At 39.2% G+C, this 12747-nt stretch overlaps 1 protein-coding gene across 1 annotated transcript in view; it reads right to left on the bottom strand.

Annotated features, from left to right (window-relative positions):
• The window catches only part of nhlrc2 (NHL repeat containing 2), a 128637-nt gene that overhangs the window by 78481 nt on the left and 37409 nt on the right, over positions 1-12747 (bottom strand). The window contains exons 3-5 of the mRNA XM_068052948.1: positions 9388-9843; positions 6951-7072; positions 5060-5189 (exon numbers count right to left, since the gene is read on the bottom strand). Coding sequence (XP_067909049.1) covers positions 5060-5189; positions 6951-7072; positions 9388-9843 — 708 coding nt within the window. The remainder of the gene's footprint in view (positions 1-5059; positions 5190-6950; positions 7073-9387; positions 9844-12747) is intronic.

Below are 12747 nucleotides of genomic sequence, written 5' to 3'. Positions count from 1 at the left end.
CAGTAATACCATCTCCCCTCCCTTGATGCCTACAGAGTTGTGTCCCAAGTAATACGATCCCCCCCTCCCACCTCCATTCATGCCTGCAGAGTTGTGCCCCCAGTAATACCATCCCCCTCCCTTGATGCCTGCAGAGTTGTGCCCCCAGTAATACCATCTCCCCTCCCTTGATGCCTACAGAGTTGTGTCCCAAGTAATACGATCCCCCCTCCCTTCATGCTTGTAGAGTTGTGCCCCCAGTAATACCATCCCCGTCCCACCTCCCTACGCACACATGCAGAGTTGAGACCTGTCTCACAAGACTATCCTCCACAGGCTCCAAGCACTGCAACTTCTATCCCGCCGGCTTTTATTAGTCGGGAACAGGACGGCATGTGAGAGACGCCCGTTCACTGGAAAATGCGGAACTGTTGACTAAGAGGCAGTGGGATGCATAATAAGGCAAGGTAAATAGCGCTTTGAATATTGAAATTGGGCTTCCATCGCTGAGCGGTGGGGGAGCTACACTGAGGCCTTGCAACCGCTGATAATGCGGGGCGGAGCCTTCCCAGCATCGGGAAGCATGCCAGGCCTCTCCTGGAGGCGTTTTCTGCCCCCACCCCCCCCAAACACGACTTTGCATCGGGGTGCTGGTAAAATGGTAAAATATGTTTTGCAATGTAAATACTTAGCTACTTTAGCAATTTTTGAAACTGTAAGGTATTGGATGCATTTTCAAAGAAAATGCAAGTCTTTGTAGCAAATTTTAACAGAAAACATTTGTTTTGCACAAGTAAAGAATATCTAAGCAGGCAGTACTATAGTTAAATTGTGAGAGATTTTATTCTGATTAAACCCGAGAACTAAAGTGATTGAAAACATTTGCAGCATGTAACATGAAATTTAATCGGAGTGTAGGAGTAAACAACAGGAGAAAAAATATGCATAATATTTCAATGTTCATATTGTTATGTGAATATTTTCTAATCTTGTGGTATTGTCCAATGCAGTGCAATCACGTTCTATGCAGAATCTAGAGAATGAAAAGATGTTTCTTTGGGCTACTTTACATCTGAGAAATTACCAGCAGTTACCAAAATAAATGTGACAATGTAACTTTGTTTATATATATATCCCGAAAATAACCAAAGACACCCATACCCTTCAATCAACATGGTAGCTCGGATGGCCTGGAATGCAGACTTCTCACAGCCACTTGATTAGAAGGGAAAACTTGTTGGTCAGATTTGAGTGAAGCATAATGGTGGGCATGTGAAATTATCATACAGCATCCACTTGATGTGCAGAATGCCCAACTGTACAATAATAGATATTATTCTTTCAAATTTAAATTGTGTCTGAGAAAGAACTTTGAGCCGTAAAGCAGTAGGGTGAAGTAATACAGATTATGATTACTGATGCTGGTAGTGGTTCAAACAAACATGATGTGATTAATTCAGAGCATTACAAATATTAAAATACATGAGTGATTTTCCAATAGTATATTTGCACCTATATATTAAATAAGCCCAAAAACAGCATTGATATGCATTGTGCAAAGCAAGATTAATTCTAGTTTTCCTCTTACTTGCCCTATCTCAAGAGGTGTTCTGCTGTTGGCATCACATCAGCTGAAAACTTGACATTTGCCAAAGTGTGTTTGAACACCAAATCAAACCTCTGAGCTAAATTTATGGATTATTTGACCTGCGTCCAACTTCTGCACTGTATTTACCAATGAAGTATAATAATAGATCCAGTCATTTGAGTTACAGTTAAAGGTACAGCTTCGTCACAGTCGTGAATTGATAGCATAATCGCCACAATTTCAGTGAATACAAAAAATCTTTGAAAACAAACATTCAAGAAAGGCCTAGGAGTGCAGGGGTATTGGCTTCGATGAAGACAGATTGAAATTACAAATTCAGAGTATATACTTGGAATAAAAAGAACTTCGAAGAACTAACAGCTTTTTTCTTGTACTTAGCTTCCTTACATAAGTTGAAAAACAAAAAGTCAAGTCGAAGTATAGCACAAATACATGACCATAATTTTGAGGAGAAAACACACAAGGGATTTATCTGTGGCTGTTTAAATCAAACATCTGTTCCAGTTTTAAAAGATTAATTTCTAGATATCATTTAAGATCAGTTTTAACGTGTAAAACAATTGCAAGACAAAAAAGGAAAGAACCACATATTAGTATTAAATACTGAAGCCCTACTGGTTTAACACAGCACACTGAACATCTTAGGAATACAAACAAATTTAAGTAATCAGAGTAGATACACACACTATTTGAAGCATTATTATTAATCTATACCCTACATGCTTGTGGAAGCCCATTATCCCTACCCCCATTAACTTCTGTAGGGTCCACAGCGGAGTTGCCTGGTAGAAATAATTCTCGAGTAGCTGCCAGGATCATGCTGCGTGGCTTTTTACAGCTCATATTTAAAACTGCTGATATTAACAGATTTTGTGAGATCTGATTTTGAAAGAGGCAATGACATTAATAACAGCCCTTTCCAACTCTTCAAGTCCACAAATTCAAACTGAACAATTTTGGAGAATAGGAAACGCAAGCACAAAAAGAACTGAGTTGCCTGGGGTTCAAGGTCAAGATTGTCACGGCTTGGGTATTATAAATTGCACCAAGCTACAGTTTAGAGATCCCAGACGTAAACCTTTGCCTTCACTTGAATTTGTTACAAAGTCAACCCTTTTACTCACCATGCCAAACACTTTACAACTGCTTCCTTTCATAATAAAAACAAGAACTTTGAAATACTGCTTGATACTGATGCATGCAAGATGGAGAGATAAATTAGCATTCAGAAGTAAAAACTAAAAGCCTGTCACGGATAATAAACAAGAAGAGAACATTCAGTCTTCCAGTCTCTGTGGCGTCTTCGTTCCAGTTCACATGCAATTAAGATCTTAAACCAGGGTACAGCGAGAACACAATCTTCAGTAGAGACAGATTTCTCCCGATTTCCACGCATAATCTCAGGGGAGTTGACAACATGCATGCCAACTGTAGGCTTTCGGGTGCCCTGTCCATGTGCCTATGCACAGGTACAAATGAAAATGGTCCTGACAAGCCCCTGCCCCCGAACCCCTTGATCCTGCTCTCCCACTTTGACTGAGACTGCTGGACCCTGTGGACAGGGAACTGTTGTTCACAGCCTTCAATCTCAATAGAACTGCAACTATATAGCAGGATGGAATCTGCAGTCTTAGGAAAAAAGGAAGGGCAAGGAAACCTAGCAGCAACCTGCATTTTGAAAAATCTACATTCCTATTAGCTCAAATCTCCCATTCACCAAAAAAACCTAGCCATCTGTAAAACTATTTTCCTGTACACTAAAGTTCAATGGAGATCTAGCATTCATCACAAAATCAACAGAGTGCAGGTTCCCCCCCTCATTATGGTGGCCGTGTTGATTTTTAAGTCTACAACAATGCATCTCTAAAACATTTATAACGTAACACATAGAAATGAATTAGCTCTGCTAATATTCACTAAACTAGACTAGGGTCCTGAATCTAAATAAAGGAAACTATGAAAGTATGAGATGCGAGTTGGCTATGATAGATTGGGGAACGTTACTTAAAGGGTTGACAGTGGATAGGCAGTGGCTAGCATTTAAAGAGCGCATGGATGAATTACAACAATTGTTAATTCCTGTCTGGCGCAAAAATAAAACAGGAAGGGTGGCTCAACCGTGGCTTACAAAAGAAATTAGGGATAGTATTAGATCCAAGGAGGAGAAATATAAAATGGACAGAACAAGCAGCAAAGCCTGAGGATTGGGAGCAGTTTAGAATTCAGCAAAGGAGGACAAAGGGATTGATTAAGAAGGGGAAAATAGAGGAGAGTAAGCTTGCAGACAACATAAAACTGACTGTAAAAGCTTCTACAGATATGTGAAGAGAAAAAGATTAGTGAAGACAAATGTAGGTCCCTTACAGTCAGAAACGGGGGAATTTATAATGGGGAACAAAGAAATGGCAGACCAATTAAATGCATACTTTGGTTCTGTCTTCACAAAGGAGGACACAAATTCCTTCCCAGAAATGTTGGGCAACATAGGGTCTAGTGAGAAGGAGGAACTGTATGAAATCAGTATTAGTAAGGAAATGATGTTAGGGAAATTGATGGGATTGAAGTGACCCTAGAAACAGTAGATGTATTGCAGGTCATTTTTCAAAATTCTATTCACTCTGGAACAGTTCCAACAGATTGGAGGGTAGCTAATGGTGTTAGGGAAGTTGATGGGATTGAAGGCCGATAAATCCCCAGGGCCTGATAATCTGACATTTGCTGACATTTTCAGGGCCTTTTGCATACTTTAACTCAATAACTCACAAGGCCTCTGCATATGCACTGGTCTGCAGTGTTACCTTCTGCAAGCATAGGCCCTCAGTGAATAAATGAAAATGGGATTCATAGCAGAAATAATGGAGGGGGACAAAAGTTTTACAGGTGTACATGCTTTCTCAGCAAGTCCTGGACATTCACATTCCTGCCGTTCAAGGAGATATTTATTCATTGCTTCTAACGTTGGCTCTTCCTATTCATTTGTTCTTTACTGGCTCTGCAATTCCTATTTATTTACCTCTATTCACTTCGGATACTGCTCTTTTTCCTTTTGGATTTTTCTTTTACCTCTTTCCAATCAAGTTGGCTGCCCATCTTATCATGAACATTAATAAAGGTACGACAAAGGAACTGACGACATGTGTAAAGGAATTAGAAAGCCAGACAAATAGATTTTGAGCGATACAGAACAGAATGCTTTATACATTATAGCTGAGAATGAACTGGCTAAAAAGTGAACATAGGCTACAAAGAAAAGAAGTAATTGCACATGCAAAATTGATAAAACTCAGCTATGATTCACACAAAACAAAAATCAAAATATACAGAGTGTGTAATCACAAAACATTCTTTATTGTCTACATAACACGACCCCATCTGTAAGAAACTTCTCAACAACTTCATAAGCTATTACACAGAATTTATGGCTCTAAAATATAAATGCAACACATGTTTTTAAGGAAGTAACAATCTCACCAATGGTGCCGAAAGCTAGATCCCATGGTGAACTGATTGACTGTTCCACTCCTGCCTTACCACCTTCCTGGTCAGTTCCCTGAACTCCTGTTCCCGCTATTGTGCTCACCGTTTTTGTCATAAGGTCAATCTAAACATGGGAATAAATAGTGTTTGTCAAAATATATTTATTTAATGAGTTTGCATACAAACTAAACAGGATGCATGGTGACCTTTGTTCGAGTCCATTGGGAATCTTCACTGCTGACCTTGCTGAGGGATCTGGGATCGGGATAATGTTCCTTTTTTAAAATAAAAATTCCTGACAGTCATGTGTACCCAAAAAAGAGAGAAGGGTATGCGGTGGGGGAGGGGGGGGGGGGGGGGGAGCGGGTTGGGAGGGGGAGCAGTATCGCAGCACAAGCCAGCCATCTGTTTGTGTGTTGGCAGCCCCAACCCATCTGAAGATTTTTGCATAGCCTATCAGCCCCTAAGATGCATGCTATTTGCTTTGGGCTCCAGGTCAAGACCTCCAATTGAGGTTCATTTTTGTTGGCCAGGAGGCTAATGTATCTCCTTGCCTTCAGCATACAGGTTGTCCAGAGATCCAAGTCTTAGACTGAAGATACTCCCAACCTGGGAATTCTCTCCTCCAGCCACATCCCCTGTTGCATAGGGGATCATGGGTGGCCCAGGTTGAGGTTCTGCCCCAAAAGGGCTTCTGAGGAAGCTGTTAGAAGTCAGAGCCCAGTGTATCTGGGTCCTAAGCCTAATTTGTGTAATAACATGTAAAATAAGATAAATCTTAAAATGCAAACCCAATTTGCTCAATTTTGGTAAGCTGAATAATTTTAAAACAAAGCTAACAGTTTCAATATACTGTGTAAAATTATAGTCAATAAATTTTAACATCTGGAAAAACACATCTCAAGGCAATTTGCTTTTGTTTCCCCCTCCCTCCTATCTTAAAAGCATTGCTTCCTTCCTGGGATACGGTTCCTTAGGCACTGGTCACCCTCAGATAAAGAGCCACTCTTTGAACCTAATCAGGTTTATTAGCAGGCTATTCATCCAGAGCCTGACCCTGCCTTTGCTTAAAATTTACACATGCAGACTTCCAGAAGGGGTTAGTAGTTAGTGATCAGGAGTAGGAAATCTGGCTCATTTTTTTTCTCTCCATGATCCAGGAGCAACAAACTCTAGCAATCTTACCACTGTCTCAGCTGAGATTGGCTAACTTAGAACAGAGGCTGATCCGTGGAAGTTCCTGGTCCAGATGTTTTAACTGCTCATCGTCTTAAGCTGAGCCGTGGCACCACTGCAACGTGCCTTCAGCTGACTGGACCTTAAGCTCTGGAATTCCCTCTGTAAACCTCCCCACCACATTCTCCTCGTTTAAGACGCCGTTTATAACCTACATCCTTGATCAAACTTTTGCTCATCTGTCCCCACATCTTGTGGTTGGATGGCAAATTTTGTTTGATAACACACCGAAGTGCCTTGGGATGTTTTATTGCATTAATATAGCACCTTTAATGTAAGTTGTTGTTAATTTACTTCCAACGCATACCAATGAGCATTTTTTAGGTTGAAAACCAAGACAATTCAAATCTATATTAGTTTATCTAGTGTAAATGTAATAAATTTTTGTTTTTTCCCTTTCTCTTAACTAGATGGAGTGTCTTTTTTTATATTGTTAAAATGGACTCATAAAAAGTAATTACACAAATCAGCAGAAATAATCTACAAATTGCCACCAGCCCAATATGATATAAACCTTTACTATCAAGCTATACGGTTAAAATAAATGAGACAAATGAATACTAGACACTTCATGGAAGCAGAACTACATATACAATCGGTATGAGTCACAGCACAACTGATTTGTTGTCATTGACGGCTTTCTCCTTACCTTTCTAATTGCATGGTTCTCAGTATCTGCCACATAGATTATATTATCCTTCATCAATACTCCTTGAGGAGAATTAAAACTGGCTTCAAAAATGCTCCCATCTTTCCACCCACTCTTTGGTCCTGGATAAAAAAAAGTCGCACACTTTACTGTAATTCTGTGATGACAAAATTAACAGCAAACTGCATCACTAAAATATTAAAAGCTTTGGAATAAGCTAATAGAGTGCATGCAATAGTTATTAAAGAACCCTCACAAAAAAAGTTTCCAAATGGGATGTTTGTAGGTCAAAACACTACTTATCCATAACTAAAATCTAAAATTCTGCAGCATTAACACAAAATATGTATGAGTAAATAATTTGGTGCATGTCTTGTATGCACACAATGTAGGCATGCAAACTGATGTAGAATTTAGGAGATTCAGGCTCTGAAATAAGAAATATCAGGGTGCAGGAACACTACCAATCTGTGCTGGATCCTCTAGAGCTGCTTGCTGGCAAGTCTATGGCTTACGTCAGTGCAGCTTTTCTAGACAGGTTTAAAGACTCAGTAGTCTTATTAAAGCCACCATTCAGTGTACTACTAAGCCAGACAGATCAGAAAATCTCAGTGAATCCAGTTGAAACATTTCTCTATGTGCTATCAGCCAAAGAGTGAATTGGACTTGGCTGCAATACTCTTGAATATCGCTTCAATACAGACAATTGCAATCTAAGCTCACAAATACATAATCCCTACTTGAGAAATGTTTTGTTGCTGTTAATGGAACTGTACCTGGATAGTTCTGTGCCTTTGGGAGAGAAGACAAAAAAAGGGGGAGTGTCAAACAGAAAACTGAAGACTCAGAGGATCAAATGTTCTCCATTCCACCTCATGGGCAAGAGGTGGGATTATAGTAGACTGATAAACAGGTCACATCTACTGGATTGTAGTGTGAAGGTAAATAATCGATACCGTCCGTAGTAACAGCTTTATCAATTGTATAAAAGTAAGCCATCTGTCAGCCATGCCTCAGTTGGTAGCACTCTCGCCTCAGATTATCTGGTCATTATTGCTGTTTGTGGGAGCTTGCTATGTGTGCAAATTGGCTGTCATCTTTCCTACATTACAACAGTGACTACACTTCAAAAGTACTTCATTGGCTGTAAAGCTCTTTGAGATGTCTGGTGATTGTGAAAAGTGCTATACAAATGCGTCTTTTTTTTTTAACCTGGAAAAAACAAATCAAAGCATTTTCAGGCACAGGTCATATTGCTATTGAAAATAAAATCTGCATCTGGCACCAAATAGGTTACTGTTTTGTGTAAATTGGTATCAAAACACTATATTTATGGCTAGGATATGATCATAAAGCCCAGTTTTGATTTTGAGTTGATATTTCCTCGTAAAACTTTGAAAATGTTTTGCATTTCCTAACAATTTAATTTACACTCAACTTAAAATTACCGTTATAATGCACTAATGAAAAAAGCTTGTAGTTTGCAGAAACATATATTAGTAGTGCAGTTTTTAAGCTATCTTCACAAGATCATTCTTAAAATAGCTCAAAAGCTGCATTTAAAAAAATGTTGAGCTTCAAGTCAATCCAGCTTCAATCAGCTATATTAGGATTGACCACAGCCATTTCAGTAATAAGATTCTTTGTCTGTATACATTTTGCTATTGTTTTGATTTAGGTGTAGCCTTACTACCAAGGAGAACTTTGTCAAAGAGTCATTACAGCACAGGACGAGGCCATTTGGTCCTTCGAGTTCATGCCAGCTCTCTGTAGAGCATTCCAATCAAACACATTCCTCAGCTCCATCCCTGTAGCCCTGCAAGTTTATTTCTAAATGTCCATCCAATTTTCTTTAGAAATCATTTATCATTTGTTTCCACCACCCTCACAGGTTGTGAATATCCAAAGTTAATTGCTCCCTACATGAAAAAAATCTGCCAGACACATGTTGTAAAGATGTAGTAATTATTAGGCACTGACTATTATTCACAATTGATTGTGCTCTTACTGCAACGAATACAGGACCCCAAATTATAACCTGTACAATTTCAGTTTGATCAGCTAACATTTTCATTCCACTGCACCTATAAAGATGGCAAGATAACACATCTGTTCACCCAGATAAAAAGACCACAAATGGTGGAAACCCGAAATGAACATTGATAATGCACAGCAGGTTAATCACCATCAAGAACAGGAAGATATAATTGAGATTAACTCTTCATAGCCTGTTTAAACCACCTTTCTCAGATGCTGGTCGACTACTTGTGTATTTCCAGAATTTCTCATTTTAGAGAGACATCTTGTCTGTATGGCCATATGGAACATGTATAATAAATTAACTGCTCTGTTTAGAAATGATAGCTTTGCTGGTATTATTGGTCACTGAAAAGTATTTTTACTACAAATGCAAGAATCAGGCAAGAGAGGGTCTTACCTCCAACTGAGTGAAGAACTTCTCCATTTTTATCGGTCACTAAAATCCTATGATGGCCAGAGTCAGCAATTGCCAGTTTACCCACGGCATTATCCACTGCAATTTTGGCTGGAAAAAGCAATGAGGAAGGTGGCAAGGAATCTTTGTATAATTTCAATTTGATGCCATGATCCTTAATTTCTCCTTTTTCTTTGTAGTACTTCAAAGTCACTGAAATAAAGGAAAAAAGCTTTTCTTTGTGTCCTTCTCCAATCAAAGTGAACAACATATTTCCTCGTGGACCTAGGATTACTAGTGTTGGCCAACATGTCACCTCAAGCTCCTGCCACAGCTTTGCATCAGCATCATTCACGACTGGATGGGTAATATTATAACGAAGAACAGCACTCTGAATGTTCTTAAGAACCTTTTCATTTGGGAACTTCGCTGAGTGGACACCAACAACTACTAGTCCATCTGGAACAGGAACAGATTAAAGAATTAATACAAAATGAAAATTAATGCGTTATCAAAGCAAAGCTACTTTGCAGAAAAATGTTATCACTGTATGTGGTCAAATAGCAACAATAGGTTTCAGAACAATTGTGAGTAACTGTTCTGTAAGATCAAGAGAAAATAATTGGTAAACTTTAAATAGATAAAGGGACAAGAAAAAAGCCAAATTATATACCCAACACACTACAATTTATAACATCTGTTTCAGCCGTGGCTCAGTTGGTAGCACTCTCGCCTCTGAGTCACAAAGTTCCAGGGTCAAGTCCCACTCTCGGACTTGAGCACAAACATTAAGCTTACACTCTAGTGCAGCACAGAGAGATGGCAGCAGCTTTGGGGGTGCCATCTTTCGGATGAGAGGTTACACTGAGGTCCCATATGCCTGTTCGAGTGGATGTAACAGATCCTATGGCATTATTTTGAAGAGCAACAGGGTAGTTATCCCCGGTGTCCTGGCCAATATTTCTCCCTCAATCAACATCACAAAAACAGATTATCTGGTCATCATCACATTGCTGTTTGTGGGAGTTTGCTGTGCACAAATTGGCTGCCACGTTTCCTATGTTACAAGTGACTACACTTTAAAAATTGGCTGTAAAGCGCTTTGAGACGTACAGTGATCTTGAAAAGTGCTATATAAATGCAAGTCTTTTTCTTTTATATGAAACTGCACTATGCTGAATGCTAGGAAATACAGTTTTAGCACCTTATACTATGCATGTCCTGCAAAGTTTTCATACCCATTTAAAAACTCTCCTCATTCTCTTTTAGGCAAAGGCAGTTAGGCAAGCAGTCCGTTGCTTCTGAGGTAAACTGCAGGAGCCATGTAATAATCTTGTGTGTTGCAACATTTATGATTTTCTTCACTTTTGCCTGTAGGAGTGCCTCACAGACAGCCTCCCGCGATTGAGAGAAAACCATGTGTTTCGTGTCAGTGTACCACCATGGTGCGTCAACCAGTGTATATAGTTTAACAGTACTATAGAGCCATAGAGAGATACAGCACTGAAACAGGCCCTTCGGCCCACCGAGTCTGTGCCGACCATCAACCACCCATTTATACTAATCCTACATTAATCCCATATTCCCTACCACATCCCCACCTTCCCCCAATTCTCCTACCACCTACCTACACTAGGGGCAATTTACAATGGCCAATTTACCTATCAACCTGCAAGTCTTTGGCTGTGGGAGGAAACCTGAGCACAGAAACCCACGTAGTCACAGGGAGAACTTGCAAACTCCGCACAGGCAGTACCCATAACCGAACCCGGGTCGCTGGAGCTGTGAGGCTGCAGTACTAACCACTGTGCCACCCTCTAAATTCTGAAGTACTATTTAAAAATGGTTCTGCAATATTGTTTTTTCTAAATGTTTTCTTGATAACCAAGATATTCCTCGAATACAGGATACAGAAAATTAAACTTCCCACTGGACATATAAAATTGTTAAAATGAAGTATAGTGTACTCATTACAATTTGACTAATATAGATATACTAATAGAACATATTTTTTCATGAAGTCAATCTTACTACAGTACAAGCCACATGGTACACTGTACTGTTTCATGGATCAAAGAGTACTCCAAGAGAACGTTTCTCAGAATACTGGAAGCACTACAAATCTGCATACTGGTTATTTGCAGGTTAATTAACAGGACTACAAGTACAAATACTACTTGATAATAAAGGCATAATTTTAAAGGAAAAAGTACAGAAGACCAAGGATTTAATCTACATATGATGCACACCCTGTCTCAAGATATTCAAAATTTCAAATAAGGCCTTCAGCAGTTTTCAAAGAATTTGTCTCTAACTATAAATGGAATCATCTATATCCATTGTGAGGGATCAGAGATTGGCTTTGTTTATAATCATAAAAGACTCTATTTTAAAAATATTTTTGGAAGTTTATGTCTGACACAGTCTTCAATTTACATTGGGCACTACATGGTTGGGAGCTGCTAGGCTGAACAAAATACACACATAACATTGGTTCATCTGGTAGTACTTTCACCTCTGAATCAAAAGGTTGTGGGTTCAAGCCCTATTACAAGCTTGAGCACATAATCTAGACTGACATTTCAGTGTAGTATTGAAGGATTTCTGCATTGTTGAAGGTGGTGTTGTTCAGTTGAGACACTGAACCGAAATCCTGCTGGTTTCTGAGTGGACCTAAAATATCCCGTGGCGCTATTTGAAGAAAATCAAGGAGTCTTCTATCAACACCACAAAAACAGACTCAGTTATTTTTGTTGGGAGGTTGTGCACTAATTGGCTACAAACTAACAGTGATTACACTTCAAAAATAATTAATTGGCTGCACGGCATTTTAGGACATCCTGAGCACGCGATAAGGTGCTTTATAAATGCATTCCTTCTCTCGTTACCTGAACTAGGATTGCCAACGTTTATGTTTCATAACTATGTAAAGTGTTATTTTGAATTTATTTCCTTTTTTAATGACTGGTTATATTTGAAGAAAATACACATGAAAGTTTCTCACCTTAACATTAACAAAAGAATGCTGGAGACCAGAAAGTACGCAACAAACAAACCAGATTATTTGATCTACCAATTACCAGTTACAAGATAGAGTGCTAATACATAAATCGATCACATGCACTTTGTCCAGTAAAATGTAATTGTTTAGAAACTTGATTATCTGTCTGCAAGTAAACAGAGCTAATCATTTGGCATGGTTAACATCCCAAGGGGCACAGATGTGTTGTACAAGGTATCTCAGTCCTGTGTTATTGATGCTCCATGCTTACAGCCACTTGACAGAAGAATGAATCCTGGAGCCTTTTCCCAGTTTAGCAATTCCGTTTCTGATGCATTGCTACACTCATGATGGGATCTGTG

This window comes from Heterodontus francisci, chromosome 20 (genome assembly GCF_036365525.1).
Source record: "Heterodontus francisci isolate sHetFra1 chromosome 20, sHetFra1.hap1, whole genome shotgun sequence".
Taxonomy (NCBI): domain Eukaryota; kingdom Metazoa; phylum Chordata; class Chondrichthyes; order Heterodontiformes; family Heterodontidae; genus Heterodontus; species Heterodontus francisci.
The sequence above is the reverse complement of the archived record's forward strand: the minus strand, read 5'-3'. Positions and strand labels throughout refer to the sequence as shown.